A 16,503-nucleotide genomic window follows, 5' to 3' on the forward strand; every position below is an offset into this window, starting at 1 on the left:
AAAATTTTCTTCATCTACCAAGTGGACGTAGATAACACGTTTAAACTATGTATATATCCGTGTCGATCTTTGTATGTTTTTGTATTGCTTAATTGTTGATTTGATAAGAGAAGTAAAATTGTGAACAATGGTTAGAAATGAGGTACAAATAACTATTAATCAATTCAAACATAGCTCGTAAAAACACAATTATAATATTTAAATGGTTCAATGTTTATCTCATTTCTCCACGTAAATATAATAAAAAGATTTACAAACACAAAGCAAGATTAAACCCCCAACAATTATGTCAAAAAAGAAAAAAAAAAGTCAGTTTTGAAGGAAGATTTGGAGAAGGGGTATTGTACTCATAGAATCTCACATTAATTTTTTCACAAAACCCTTAAACGCGACCAATTATCGCCATCGGAGGAGAACAAAATCAAGAAAGAAGACGAAGCTTCATTTCAGTTCATACTTTCGATGGCTGGCATTTGCTAGCTCATTCTATTACAGTAGCGAAGTTTCATCGGAGACCGAAATTTTGATAGAGGAACTCTTCATATGGGACAACATTTTTCTTGAGCAATAAGGTCAGAGTTCAGGCTTAATCTGAAAATGGGAATGTCAAGCTCAGATATGGCGGCGATGTACACGCTGCTAATGAATTCAATGAGTGGCGATGAGGGTGTTCGTAAACAGGCAGAGAAGGCGCTATCTGAGACTGATAGTCGGTCTGGGTTTTGCTCGTGTCTCTTGGAACTGATCACTTCGCCGGATTTAGTTTCTCAGGCCGATATTCGTCTCATGGCATCCGTTTATTTGAAGAACAGTATTAATCGATATTGGAGGAGTAATACTAGACGCACAATCCCGAATATCTGGTCCTCCCATCCAGTCCTTTTTTTGTGTTTTCTTTTGTTTCTGACTACTTTTGCATCTTCCCATTCTTATGGTGTTAGTTTACGAGTTTCAGTGGAATTAACAATGATGAGAAGGCACATATCAGGAAGAAGCTCTTGTCCCACTTGAGAGAACCAGATTACAAGGTACGAGTTATTCTTCACCCTCCTGTTTGTCTCTCGCTTAAGGTGAAGAAAAGTAAAGAACAATGCATAAACTGAAAGTGCTTCCTTGACATGTTTTTTCTTTGCATTTCTGTGCGCTAAGTATTTTATTGTTCTATGGGTTATCTATGTTTGCCCCTCAACAGATAGCAGCAATTTTGGCAGTCATCATTTCTAAAATGGCCCGCATTGATTATCCCAAGGAATGGTATTATTTATCTCTATAATGTTACTGATGGGTGGCTGAATGATCATCTAACTGCTTTGTTATTATATTTGAAATTTATATCTTCAACGCATTTTATTTGATTCATGTAGCTAATCGCATTGTCATAGTTAAAAATTTTGATGATAAAAAGATGCATGGGGATTAGGCTATTGTAGTGTTTGCCAACAAAATGTACAAGAAACATCTTGGCTTGGTTTTGTTTTATTTTGTATTGGTCGCCTAGGAAAGAAAGAAAAGGTAAGAGGGTTGAGTAAGAAAGGAGCTTGGAAATCTCTAGCACACTGCATGCAAATCAGAAGCCATTAAGTCATAATAGCAGGACCAATTTAACTTTAATCAAAGTCCTCTAGCGAGCATCTTTTTCCCAAAAGGTATACAAAAGGTAATCAAATAAGTGGGTGAAATTCCTCTCTCTGTCCAAAGATATGATGATGAAGTTCCCTGAGATAGCTTCCTTATCTTTGAACATATGACCAATAAGGAGCATATTGAATAAAATGAGAGGGTCATTTGGGAAGATCATATGATAATTGAAGGGAAATTTTAAATGACAAAACTTTTGAAAAGTTTTACAAATATAACAAAATATCACGGTCAATTTGTGATAGACCATGATAAACCAAAGTAGACTACTATCAGGTCTATCATGTATCATAATAGACACATGTGATATTTTGCTATATTTGTTAATAGCCCATAATTGAAGCATGATATGAATTTCCCCCAAAATGTCTTGGCGTATTCACAAGAAACCAATAGGCCATATTCATAGGTGCCTAATGGACTCTCCACAATATGACTTGCTATAATTGTATGTTTGTTTTGGTTCAGTTTGTGAGGCCCAAATCCGAGAAAAAAGGAGTCCTGTTGAAGAGGAGCCTTGATGAAAGGATTATTTCAGCTAAGTGTGAAGAAGGTTGCGTAACTTGCATTTTTGATGTTGATATTCAATTGAAGAGGAATGTCCAGATGATTCAATATAATCTCCACATTCAAAGTGAATTAAGAACACAATGAGGATAAGAACAAAGAACAAAAGATACAACAAGAACAGTAGTAGAATTTGAGAGCTGCCTCTTCTCTCCCATAAGCCTCGAAAGCTTCCAAAATATTCATGATTGATTTCGAAAAAAATTGACTGGACTTATCTAGATTCCAATTACATTGCTCGTCCACCAAGGGCCTAGCCAGTAGTTGTAGTATAGAGGACTTAATAGTCTATTCTTCAATCTCAGCCTTTTTTAGGTGTCGTCTCAACCCAAGGTCCCATGCTTGATAAGCAAAGTTTCAACAGCAAGCAATAGAGGCCTCCTTTTGCCCGGATAGGGCATATAGCCTAGGAAAAGCAATCTTGAGAGGCAGGGTTCCAATGCAATAGTCATTTTAGAACGAGGTATTATCACCATACTCAATTTAGCTATGTAAGTTCATGCACCTTTTGATTTTTTGAAGAGGCTGCTCTGGGTTGAAATGGTGATCCATATTTAGCATCAATGAGATGCCTCCAAAGAGCATCTCTTTCTAATTGATATCTTCAAAACCATTTCGGCAATAGGTCTTTGTTTGGTTTCTTCAGGTCAGTCAAACGCCCCCCCCCCCCCCCCCCCCCCCCCCCCCCCCCCCCCAACTTATTGGTTGTTGAATTTTCTGCATCTAATTGAGCGAACACCTCTTCTGTCATTGTGTCCACTCTGCAGAAAGTTCTGGTAAAGTTTTTCCATCCGATCAACAGTCTTGGATGAGATCTTAGAAAGAGATAGGTAATACGTAGGAAGATTGCTTAGAGTGATTTGGATCAATGTAAGCTACCTTTGGATGTATAAGTACCACTCCAGCTGTTGAGGCATCTGTTCTCATTAACGGGCTTCCAAAAAGCACTAGAAAAAGGCTTACGTTTACCATTCAAAGGTTACTTAAAAGATAATAAAAAAGTCAAAGGATCATAATTCAGTGTGACATTATATTTTTTTTTGCTACAAGTACCAATAATCTAGTTTTATTGAAACCATGCTTCTTGCAAGAGAAAAACAAAAGTTCTATTGTCTTTTTGATCTTCATTGTCTCTAATCTAACTGTTCTTTTGTGTATACGATGAAATACAATCTTTCATGCTAACTTGCATACTGTTATGAATAACACAGGCCAGATCTCTTCGCTGTGTTGATACAACAACTTCAATGTGCAGATGTTCTTTTAAGCCACCGAATTCTTATGGTTTTATTTCGAGTTCTGAAAGAATTGTCTAGCAAACGACTTATTTCAGACCAAAGAAACTTTGCAGAGGTAGCAACACACACTCTCTCTCTCCACATAAACTCTATTAGTTAATAACCATTTAAGGAATCTTGTAGGCAGTACCAAAAGGTTCTTTTTGTGAAGACGCTTCATTTTTTTTCTGGGAAAAGAATACCACACATTAAGAGAACAAAAAGTGACTTATGCTCCTAGATACAAATGAAACAAAAAGTAACAACATCAATGAACATAAAGTAAACAAAACACCTAGAAAAGTCTACTTAAAAAGGAACTATAAAGCTGTCCCAACTATGATTAATATCTCCAATGGAAAACCCTTTGATGCATTTGGAAAGAGAACACCACGAGGAAGACTTTAATCGAGTTGATTCAAAATATTTGCACTCATGTGTGGAAACAAAAACATTGACTTGTGCCATGTGTGAGCTGCACACCTTGGTAAGATGCTGACTTGATTTTAGGGTTAGGCTGATTGGTAATTGGGCTCTCTTATGGGATAGACAGTGACACAAAGAAAAAAAAAACAAGCTTGCAATGTTGGTGGAAATAGACACTAATGGCAGCAGGGTTAGTTCAGAGTGGACAAGTTCACAATTCACATACCCAACATGGAAGCAAAGGGTTCTAAACCCTAATTCTGGTAGAAAAACACCCAATGTTCTGATATTATGTGAAAACTTAAGATTAGAAGAACAACCAGGTCTAAAATCTATTTCATTCACTAAAGATATGTATAAACAACTATACAACAGTAACCTAAGTAATAAGAGAAATAAGTCTAAAATATTTTCAATATTACAACTTTACTAATATCAACGGGGTAACAAGTTTGGGACCATGCTGTTGAGATAATTCCTTGAAACGAGGAAAAATAAATCGGGCATAGTTATCCTGGTTGAGTCTAAATGAGCTGCCTTTTATTTGGAGTTGGTCGAAAGTCGTTGAGAGGTAGATGGTGTGTCGAAGGGTTGACCTACAGTTGGTGGGGGCTTTTGGTGGTGGTGGTGGGGGAGGGAGGGAGGGGGGTTGTCTTATCTAGTCCATAAGCATCAAGTGGTTCACTTCGATTTGTTCTTATATCTACTATTAGTTTAATCATATCTATTAACTTATTCTTATTCTAACCATTGTATGCTATAGAATTTGAAAGTTACTTTTTACATTTTTCTCATGAAGTGAAGTTATGCCTCACTCTTTGAATTTGGCAGATATCATTGCATTTCTTCGATTTTGGCTGGCACCTTTGGCAGAGTGATGTGCAGAAGATATTACCTGGGTTTTCTACTTTTTCAGGGAGCTATAACCCAAATGAGTTGAATCAGGAGGAACTTTATTTAATTTGTGAGAGATGGTTGTTCTGTTTAAAGATAATACGCCAATTAATAGTTTCAGGATTTCCAAGTGATGCAAAATCAGTCCAGGTAAGTCATATTTTTCCCCCTCTTTTTATTTCATTGCAGTTGTGCTTAAGTTAAAATGATTATTGCTATCTTGTTGTAAGTCGATGATTATTTCATCAATCATCGAAATTGTTTCTTAAAAAAAATCTTGTAGGAAGTCAAGCCAATCAAGGAAGTTTCTCCTGCAATTTTGAATGTTCTCCAGTCATTTCTTCCTTTCTGTGAGTATCTTCTTCCGTGTAATTGCTCTAGTTTCATGTTCTGCATGTTTTTTTTGAAGCCCGTTTAGATTTTTGTCTAACTGAGACATAATGTTGAATTGGTCGCTGCAACTTCATGTGTAGATTCTTCATTTCAAGAGAGAAATTCAAAATTTTGGGACTTCATAAAGAGAGCTTGCATTAAATTGATGAAAGTTTTGATTGCATTACAAGCGAGGCATCCGTATTCATTTGGTGACAAGTCCGTTCTTCCGCCTGTCATCAATTTCTGCTTAAATAAAATAACAGACCCTGAACCTTATGTGTTGTCCTTCGAGCAATTCTTGATACAATGTATGGTAATGGTAAAGAATACTCTTGAATGTAAGGAATACAAACCTAGTGTTACAGGTCGAGTGGTGGATGAAAGTGGGATGTCACTAGAGCAGATGAAGAAAAACATATCCAGTGCAGTAGGTGGTGTGTTAAATTCTCTTCTGCCTGGAGACCGTGTAGTACACCTATGTGGTGTACTGATAAGGAGGTAAATATGCAAAATCAATCTCACATATCTCTGGTTTAAGGTTCTAATATTGTGGTTTTACTTATTGTTAGGTCAGCTATAATTAAAAATGTCATTTGACTTCGTGTATTTCGTTTTAACAAGAAACAACTTCCCACTGATATTTGAAAAGAAATCAATGTTCTAGGGTTACAAACTCCTAAAGGGAGGAAAAAAGAAAAAGTAAATAGCAAATACAACCATAAAAGGATTAGCCATGAAGATACATCAAAATTTGAAGAATGAAGAACTTTGCTAATATCAATACCCGGAAGACGTAGGGAGCTTGTGAACAAATGCTGAAGTGATGAGTAAGGTTTCCCCCAAACACTGAAAATGGATAGCGACTAACCTTCCAAAGAAAATCAAGCATCGATCACCAACCAAAAATATAACATCCAAAATCGACCACAAGTTATTTTGTTTCAACAAACATCAGAAAACTTTTCAAGACTAGATATATAGATTCTGACAATCTCCCAACCTTCAAGCCATTTTTTAACATTAACAGGAAAAAAATGATAAAAGATTTAGGTAAGTCATATTCCCTCCTCTTTTTCTTTTCCTACAAAAATGATAAAAGATCTAGAAGGGCAAGCTGACCAAAGCCAAGAACTTCAACTAAATGCCAGGAACCATTGAAGGATCCATATTTTATGAAGATAACCCAAAGCTCTTGTTAAAAGGCAAGAAACATCACAGCCTAAGAAGCTGTTATACTGAACTGTTTGAAATTTGCTTGAGAAATTTCGTGCACCTCACGACTACAGTTCGCAAAAAAGTTGCAAATTTGGAAGGTATTGGGGAAGGAGTAAGAATAATTTACCGATCACTTCCCCTTTCCTAAATTAAAAGCTCGAATGTTTTAGAGAAGGATTCTTCACATGCAACATCTTTGCAAAAATTATCCATAGGTTACACCATGATTCACACTACTTAGGCTAGCATTAGATTCGACAAGTCATCATGATGAGAGGGGTAAGAGGAGAAGTAGGGTCTTCTGTTGGAGGGATGGCACATTTAATCTAGCATAGGCACTTTAGGTTGGCTAACGTGTTTGTGTTTGGCATGTGCAAACACTTGGATACAACAACACTTGATGGACATGTATTAGACAGTTATTAGTGCGGTAGACATGTTTGACACAAGTTGTACAAAGTCAAAGTAGGTCGTCCAACATCTGTTAGACATTAGTCAAACATGTGTTTTCTTTTTAAAGAGGAGACAAGTCTCAAATTTTATTAATAAAACGTGACTAATACTCAAAGTACATGATAGATATACAAAGAGGATACAAATGAAGAGACTGTGGATTAATAGACGCACTCAGACATCTCAACTAGGTTGACACCCCATAGCGCCCTCATCATATCCACCAAAAAGAAACTAGCGTCAAAAGATTAATCATTAAAACGGTCCAACTCCACCCCGTTCCAAGTCCTAAGAGAGTGAGACATCAAAACTACAACCGAGAAGAAGTAAAGAAATAGAAAGAGATTATTACAATCAAAATAGAATATCTAACAGTCTGGAAAAATAAAAAATCCCCAATTTAAGCTTATCTCTTGAATGCTATAAGCTTCAAAGTCTTTATTTAGGGAACACTAAGCTGAAGCGTTACGGGCTGCCAATTCAAAACGATCTAATCACCTCATTTCCTTGTCATGAAATGTTTTTTGATTCCTCTCAAAGAACAAATCTGCAAGCAATGCTTTGACCATGTTTTCCCATAACAAATGCTGTTTCTTTTTCAAAATATGCCCTGGTAATAACTGTTATACGTTATGACTAAAATTATTTTCAAACACCCCAACAGTTCAGAAAACTGAGAAAAATTTCCTCCAGCAGTTTGCAGAATACATACAATAAAAGATGGTTGTTGTAACTCCTCCTCTTCATTTTTGCATAGTGTACACATAGACAGCTGGTCAGAAGCTTCCTCTGCATAAAAGAGGAGCAGTTTAAAGCCCCTAAAATCATTATCCAGCAAAGTATGTTTACCTTCCTTGGGCTGTTAGTCTTCCATAATGCTTTAGATAGACAGCCGCTTATTGGCAAGGAAGGAGAGAAATGAGAGGATAACGATTTTACTGAAAATTTGCACGAGGGATCCAACGACCAAATTCTTCTGTGTAGGTTATTCAAAACTGCCTTCCCGGGAATTAACTCTAGCAAGTCTTGATATTCCTAAATTTCATCATCTTTGAGCAAGCTACGAAAGATGATAGACCATGAGGAGATTGAGAGGTCCCAATGTTCTGCAACTGAACCATTTGGCGATAAAGCAATCCTAAAGAGTTTAGGAAAGCAGATACTAAGGGGAATATCACCAACCCACTGATATGTCCAAAACGCAATGTGGAAACCATTTCCAAGCTTGCATGTGGCCAATGAGTCCACTTTCCTCCAGCTTCTAGAAATGGAAATCCAAGGACTTCTCAAACTATTTTCCAATTTTTCCTTGTGTGCCAATGAAAAGTTTCTTGCCCGTGAATGCTTCTGACAATTTGTCTCCACTATGAACTCTCTTCCTTTAAAAAATGCCAACCCCATTTTGCAAGAAGGGCCAAATTCCTTTTCTTAAGGCTGCCCACACCAAGACCTCCATCTTTCTGAGAACAGGTTACGTTGTCCCATTTCACTAAATGGTTTAGTTTGCTCCCCGCGTGTCCTTCCCAAAGGAAATTCCTTATGATTCTCTCAATAGAAGATACCACTTTGTTAGGCATTGCAAAACTTGACATATAACAAGTGGGAAGGTTAGCAAGCATAGAATTACAAAGAGTAGTTCTCCCTCCTTGGGATAGGTTAAACCTTTTCCATTTGTCAAGCTTCTTGTGAATTTTGTCGATCACTGGTTGCCAAAGAGACACTGGCCTCAGGTAGCCCCCAATGGTAAGCCTACGTAAATAAACCGAAAAGAGATTGCTTTACAACTTAACTTTTCTGCCATAGACTGCAAGTCCTCATCCACATTGACAGCATAAAGTGCTGATTTATCCCAATTTACTTGCTGATCTGAGCACCATTCAAATAAAGCAATAGTGTCTTTTAATTTGAGTAGCATTCTATAAGGACCCTAGATTGGAAAATAGTGGATTATTTGTAGAAAATGAAGACGTTTATTAGTGGAGGCATTATTAGTAATTAGTTAGTTAGTTAGGTCTTTTTGTTATAAATAGTAGGAGAGGTGTGAAGAACTTTGTAGAGGGATTTCCTTGTAAAGGGAATTTAGGAGAGTCTAGCCGTCTCGAAAGGCTAGGATTACTGTGTTACTTGTTCTTGTGATATTCTAGAATATACTTAACCAATTCAACTTGCACTTCTGAATCTGATTTCTTTCTTCCCCAAGATAAATGCTCATTAACTCGGCCTTTTAAGAATTTCTAATCGCCATATTCCCTAGACTTAGCCCCATGGTTTCCGCCAAGATATCCCACTTATCAATGCCCCTAATAACCCTTTTCTCTTCTCCTTTGAGTATCACAAAATTCTGCATGCCACAATTTTAAACCTGTTTTTGTCATTCTCGATTTCTCACCAAGGACAAAGCCTGACCACCCATTGTTTACTATTTTGCCCCAAGTATCTTCAATAATTCTGTTACAGGCTAAGACGCACCGACACTCCTAGGATGACCAAGTGTCAATGTTGAACACGTTTTCGACACTGACATGTCTCACTCCAGCTAGCATGTCGATTATTTTTATTTATTTATTTTTAATTTCGGACACGACCCCAACACTACCAAGACATGACCCCGACATGGCTAGAAAGAAAGCACAAAGAAAAGGTTAGAAAAGCCCATTAGCTCGGCCCAACAATTATCAGGTTATTTTTTTCTAATTTTATCTTTTCAAATTTTATTTCACGCATTTCTCGCCTATGGCGATTTCTTCAAATTCTCGCCGCCAACCCTTTCTTCAGTCGTCGCCCAACCGTCTCTACTTTAACTTGTTATGTCTTATGGCTCTAAACTTGTATTTTGATGTTTTTAATTGGAATATTTGTCAATATGTTTATATGCATGACGTATATTTAACTTTTTTCACCAAAAAAATTGACGTGTCCCCGACGTGTCGTGTTTTACTTTTTTGAAAAATGGCGTGTTCCCGTGTCGTGTGTTGGTATCCATGCTTCCTAGGTTACATGCATTTATATCCAGCCAACTGTTGCAAAAAGGAAAAGGAGAAGGCCACCAAGTTACTGTCCCTGTTTCCAAAAGAATAGGAAAGTGATAAGAAAATGAACGGGTCTGTCTAAGAGCCTTTGAATTGTCAAACTCTTCGTCCTATTTTTTATTAATGAAAAAACGGTCAAGAAGGGATCTAACAAATGAATTTTCCTCCCTTGACCAAGTGTATCTTCCATTTTGTAAGGGGACCTCCATAATGTTTATTGTCTCAATAAACTTCTTAAAATGCCTCATCCCTCTTATTACCCTGCCGAAAGGGAATCTCTCATTTGCCCATCTTGTTATGTTAAAGTCACCTCCAATACATCAAGCCTCCAGGAAATGCTCTGCAAGGGAAGTTAGCTTAGACCAAACAAATCTTCTTTTCCGATATTCATTTGAGCCATAAAAGTTTGTCACCCAACAATGCTTTTTGGTAAAAGAGATGCATTTAATTGAAATGGAGTATTCTCCTCTTGTAGTTCAACAATTGAGATTTTGCTTTGATCCCACAACGTTAACATTCCACCAGATAATCCATTTGATGCCACAAAATCCCAACCGATATCTTTAGAGCTCCATAATGATTTAATAAAGATTGTACCTAGTTTACTTTCTAGATTTCATTTGTGGTTCCAGTGTAGAGGATTTTGATTAGCTTGTTGTTATTGTTGAGTTTGATTTAGTTATTGTTTGTAGTCGTTTTAGGCCTTTTGCTCTCTGTATAATTCTCTTGTACTTTGAGCGTTAAATCTCTCTTATTATTATTAATAATAGAGAGACGTGTCTCCATTTCCAAAAAAAAAAAAAAAAAAGAAAGACAACATCAAAATCCTCTTTCTTGGTTTCTTGAATTAGTACCATATCTGGATTTACCTTCTTGAGAAATTTCTTGAGGGCAATTCTCTTATTCAAGTCTTTTGGTCCCCTTGTATTCATTTCCAAGAGATTGTCTTCATTGGAGGGCAGCCAACCAATCAGATAGATAATGAACTTCAATTAAGCCAAAAGAACTCTGCAATCCTTGACAATGGAAGTTAGGTGGGCAGGAATGTCCTAAGACTTCAATGGAGAGAAGCGGGGGGTTACCACTTTAATCATATTCATTAGCAAACAGGGTAATGAGATCTGTGCCAGTGAGCTCTTTAATAGCTGACTATTCTTGTTCCTTTATCAAATCCTCCAAATCTTCATTACTAACGCTGATTGGGGAGTCAATTCCCACATCAATCTTTTTCCCAATAGAACGCCTTGGTTCGAAAATCAGTGTTCCTCTAAAAAATTAATTTTGGAATTAGGTAAGGTGATGGCAGAGCGCTTGAAAAACTGAGAAGATTGGGAACTAGAATCTGACCTATTTATATTAATCGGTTCAAGGAGTTGAGAGCAATGGGCTTCCAACAAGTTTGGGTTGTTCTTGGTAAGTTGAGACCTCAGTGAGCATGGTTCTTGTGATCGTGAGACTACTTGAACACCACTTTTTATATTACTTGCTTCATTCTTATAAGAAGATAGAACAGTCTTTCAACAAATCAGAATTAACCAATACTATCCAAGCATTTTGAAAAGAAGTTGTGCCTTCGATGTATAATTTCTGAATGTTTTTGACTCGTTGGAGACTTCTGAACTCAGGAGTGTTGGACTGAATTTTGGAATTGCTTCTAATTTTAATGCTTTGTTATGGGCTTGTTGAAACCTGCCGAGATGGTGGTGAAGAGTCTGAATTAGGAGCTTGAGAACGACAGCTATTGACATGGGAAAATTCTGTTAAAAAGTTCTCAGACTCTTCCGCTTCCCCATTAGCATACCAAAAGCCAGGAGTAATTGCATTAAAAAGGTTTGTGGGACCTACCAACTTTTTTGTATTTGTCTGAGAGAATGGTGAGTTAATGGATTGGACAGAGCCAAACCGCTGGGGATTTATATGCTTTTTGATCATTAACGATTTGGCCACCAATATTCTCTCTCTTCAAATCTGAAGGGGTGTGTTTGCTTGGGGATGCCCTTTGCTCTTCTTGATGAATATTACTTACAGCTGTCCGGCTGTTCAAATTTTCCAGCTGAATATACCAGATCTGCTGAAGAAATAATTCTGGCTACTTCCACTTTTTCCGGCGAGCCTTTCCCCTTCTCTGGAAAGTGTGCAAGATTGGTAGACTCTAGTTAACCTGATTGATTCAAATGGATTTCTTGACCATGAAGTATTATTCTGTTTTAGAAAATCCTAGTTGGTAGAGGACAATATATTGTTTAAATCTTCATCCGTGACAATTTACTGCAAGCAAGATAATCAATTGGATTTGAAAAATCCTTAGAATATAGATCTTTATTAACCAGATCATAAGCTTCCAATGAATCAAAATCGCCGAAATTCAGGAAATAATTGCTTCTAACAACATTTCTTAATTTGACTGTTGCCGGCATAAATCCACACAAGTTCCTCTTAACTTGAATTCTTGCCTCTGAACGAACAATTGATGAGTTTGAGAGTCTCTATAGCAATGCTAGCTAACCCTCCAAAGTATGCTCCAATAACTTCAAAGATGTCTCTCCTCCAAAGATCAAGAGGGAAACTTTTTGTGGATAACCAACCTACAAGTCCTTTGATGACTGTTGGTCTTCCATGCTTGGCTGTGTCACATTTCTCAAATAGCAAATGGTACTTTCCATAATCAAACCATTTTTCTGGTGTGATAATCAAATCTTGGAGCTGCCCTTGCTTAACTTTGATAATTGCTAAGGATTGATGATAATTTTAACTTGAAAAAAGTCTTCTAAAAGTTCAGCTATTTCGTTCCAATCGGCAAAAGCAAAAAGTCTGGATAGGACCATGATAGAACACTGATATAATATTTCTCTTTATTGATATCTAATATGAAATTACAATATGAATTGACTAGAAAAAGCACCGGGCCTTCTGCATCCCCTCTCTCTCAAAGAGTATAGCAGTCCTTTGACTTCACAAAAATCTTCATACCGCCACCCCTCCCCAACTTCCTATTTATAATCCTCTAACTACTACATATTTAATTACCTTTATACCCCTGTCCTATACTAATCTAGGTATCTAACAGACCATAAGTTGCTAAAATCTTCCTCAAGAATGTCCTTGCTTCAAGTCAGAGTAATCTAGGAATGCCATTCCGAGTAGTCTTGTTTCATGATTGAGCTTTTTACCATTTCTAGAAACGCTTGCCAGCCCTGCTTATCTTCCCTTGAGAAAATGTGAACATAGGACTGGTAATCAGAAGTTGGCCAGGATGGAGAACTCTCCCCAGACGAAGGGCTCCTTGGAGCCCATGTCCAACCTGAAAGCTGAAAGACCGATCGAGGCCTATTCCATCCACTGATGAGACTACTGCTTCGTGCTTTTTGATTCCATATGAACTTTATTCCTTTTCTTCCAAACAAAGGCGCAAAGAATTTGCGAATAAAGGGTCAGACGACACACCTTAATACCCACCTTGAACGTGCTCGGAATTTCCTTAAATTTGTGGTTCCCCTCTCTTCCTTACCATTTCTAAGAAAGAATATGTTCTTTGAACCCCGAATCAGGTCGTTGATGGACTCAATGAACCATTTTAACCGTGGCTTCGTGTGACCTTGAATATTTTTCTGAAATCTACATCTTTTAACCAGATGCAGTAGTAGGAATTAACTGCTTTGCTGCTTACCACTTCCATATGTCCCTCCAAGTTTATGAAAATCGTGAAAGAATAGGTGAAGGGTAGACGGCTCAACAGAATGGAGAATTTGTCGGCAAAAAGGAGTGGCAGAGGAAGGGTCAGAGGAGAGAGGAGGGAGGAGAGAAGGGAGAGAGAACAGACCTTTTCTATCAATCCTAATCCTAATTGCGTTTGTGCTTCCTTTCTTTAATCAAACATGTGTTAAGTATACTAAATAGACACTTACTTGACATGCTGATAAAATTTTGAGAGTGAAATATATCCAACCTATTTTTTAAGCATATCAATGCACAAACTCATTGACTTAGAATTTTCATCTAGTATAGAAATGATAGATATTGTTGGAATCTTGTTCAATTCGTTGTTGGATCTCTCCCTACAGGGAGTCTGTTTTTTATGTGGTTTTGAGGTAAGGTTCCTAAATGTTATGCAATCAGCAACTGAGCAATACAAAAAAACGTATATAGATCGACACATTGATGTACATGGTTCACTAACATTGTGTTCGCTACGTCCACGGGATAGAGGAAAAACAATTTTATTAGAGAGAATTTTTCAGAATATAATATGGCATCACTAGGTTAGAGAATTTATATATTGCACTTCTCTAAACCACCGCACGAGGTTGTTTGTAGTGCCACATACCAAATTCAATGCATTCCAACACTAAAAACGTTAGGTTCTCTTTTTGGTAAGTCTTGCTTGGTCGCACGAACAGTGACGATAGGCTTGTCAGTTGGAGGCCCCTCTTCTTGTTTGCTTCTTTCTTTCGTTAGCTCACTTTTTGTATGCTGTTTGTATTTTTCATAAAAGAAGAAAAAAAGGGGTTTTGCCACTTCAGCTAGCACACGTTTCCTTGTAGTCTTCTCCATCCATATGGTTTGTTCCTTCCATAGAGTTTCCTTGAAGAATCTCTGGTTTGATGGATTGTGTTGTAGAATTGCCAAGCATTCAATCAACCAAGGAATGAAGGAATGGTGTATAGAGATGAATAAGGTATGGTATTTGGTGGTTCGGTAATTTTAGTGTTCTCCCTCCAATATCCGATGTCTGTTTCTGTGGAGTAATGCTTGTGTTCTATCATGGCAGAGAGAGGATTTCGTTTCGGTGCCATCTATTTGTAGTCCATGGATGAGTGTGTCTAAGGTTTGGAAAGGCTTGGAGCCTTTAGTTCATTGCAAACTTGGAAATGGATTAGGCACAAGTTTCTTGTCATATTCATGGAACCAAGAAAGCAGATTTTAAAACAGATTTCTAAATTTATTTTATATCACTTCTAATCAAGATGACTTTACTTGGTAATAGAGTGTTATCTTTCAACCTCTAAAAATGAGGAAATTAGTGATTTTCAAAACTTATTATCTTGCCTCTCTTTGGCTTCCAGCGCTTCATTGGAAGATGATCAATGTTGATCTTTGGGGTATTCGGAGCTTTTTACAGTTAAATCAAGTTACAACAATTTGACATCCTCTTCTATGGATAAAACTCTTTATGCAGCAATTTGGAAATCAAAGCGCCCGAGAAAGATTAACATTTTGATCTGGGTAATGCTGAATGGAAGAGTGGATATTTTGCAGAAAATGTTTCCAAGCATATTCTTATGCCTTCGGTTTGTCCCCTTTGCTTAATGGCAGGGTAATCTCTCATTCATCTATTATTTGAGTGCACCGACGCAAGACATATTTGGTTTGCTCTCTTTGAGATATTTAAAATTCAGTGTTTTTCTAGTAGCTTGAGAAATAATTTCTCGGTGATTGGATCAACAAGGAGTTCAGAAGCCTTTTGTTTATGAATAAGTTCTATTAAATCTATTCTATTAGAGTTATGGTTTGAGAGGAATCAATGCATTTTCAAAACTCTTTTTGTTCCAGTCTTGTCTAATTTGAATCGGCTCGCTTGAAATCTTCTTTGTAGTGTCCTTTACCTAAGAAGATTTTGGTTTCTCCCTTCAAGAAATCTCTTGCAGCTGGGATGCTTTCATATATCTTTTCATTGCTTTGATATTAAGATATTCTAGGGGCGTGGGGGTACCCCAGTGCGGCTACGTGGACGTTGAAAAAAAGATATTAACATATTCTATTTATTTTGTGTTTTATGTTATATGTTCTTTATATTTGGTGTTTGTATCGTTGTGAATTAGTCTTTATTCATTCCTTAATGGGAAGTGCTGCTTCCTTTTTTTGAAAGAAAAAAAGAAAAACGCAAAAGAACAAGCACATTTCCAACTTTTCTATTTTTAATTTCAATTATCACTCGAATAAATCCACAAAATTTCTTTTAACCTCCATAGTTGCTCAGCTACGATCTAACATGTTTAAGGTTTTAAAAGTGATACTTGTGGAAGTCCGGTATTTTCAAAACACACTTGAGTCCACTCGTTCAAAGATTAATTCAGAATTTCAATCCTCACACTGGATGTATTATTCTGGAAAAAAAAAATCATTGGACTCTACGTTGTTTTGTTATTTCTCTTGGTGTTCTGCCTTTCCTTGATTTCAACAATGCTGGCATTGATTTGAGAGGACTGGTTGTATCTTTTATTTTATTATTTATTTTTACTGTTATTCTTAATATGGTATTTATGTTTTTATCGACTTAAGTGATTAAGTTTTGTGCTTTCACTTTGACAGGTATTTTGTTTTAACAGCAAGTGACTTGGAGGAGTGGTACCAAAACCCGGAGTCTTTCCATCATGAGCAGGATATGGTTCTGTGGACAGAGAAACTACGACCATGTGCTGAAGCTTTATATATTGTACTGTTTGAAAACCATAGTCAGGTATGCAAGATTTGTTTTTACTCTCGTCAAATGATTATATACTTATTGAAAAAGTGAAAGAAGAGAAAGCATATACAAAAAGTGAAAGAAGAGAAAGCATAAGTTATATGTGAAAAATCCTAGTAAAGGGAGAAAAAACTACGATAGAAGCAAAATGATCAAAAGAGTACAA

General features: G+C 36.9%; 1 protein-coding gene across 2 annotated transcripts in view; it reads left to right on the forward strand.

The window, feature by feature from the left end:
- The first annotated feature begins 287 nt into the window (after window positions 1–287).
- LOC103496816 (uncharacterized) overlaps window positions 288–16,503 on the forward strand; it is a 42,759-nt gene continuing 26,543 nt past the window's right edge. For both annotated transcript variants that reach the window (XM_008458819.3, XM_051085528.1), the window contains exons 1-8: window positions 288–863; window positions 956–1,028; window positions 1,193–1,254; window positions 3,417–3,558; window positions 4,740–4,952; window positions 5,086–5,152; window positions 5,276–5,675; window positions 16,184–16,331. In XM_008458819.3, coding sequence (XP_008457041.1) covers window positions 598–863; window positions 956–1,028; window positions 1,193–1,254; window positions 3,417–3,558; window positions 4,740–4,952; window positions 5,086–5,152; window positions 5,276–5,675; window positions 16,184–16,331 — 1,371 coding nt within the window. In that variant the 5' untranslated portion in view covers window positions 288–597. The remainder of the gene's footprint in view (window positions 864–955; window positions 1,029–1,192; window positions 1,255–3,416; window positions 3,559–4,739; window positions 4,953–5,085; window positions 5,153–5,275; window positions 5,676–16,183; window positions 16,332–16,503) is intronic.

Source organism: Cucumis melo, chromosome 6 (genome assembly GCF_025177605.1).
Source record: "Cucumis melo cultivar AY chromosome 6, USDA_Cmelo_AY_1.0, whole genome shotgun sequence".
Taxonomy (NCBI): domain Eukaryota; kingdom Viridiplantae; phylum Streptophyta; class Magnoliopsida; order Cucurbitales; family Cucurbitaceae; genus Cucumis; species Cucumis melo.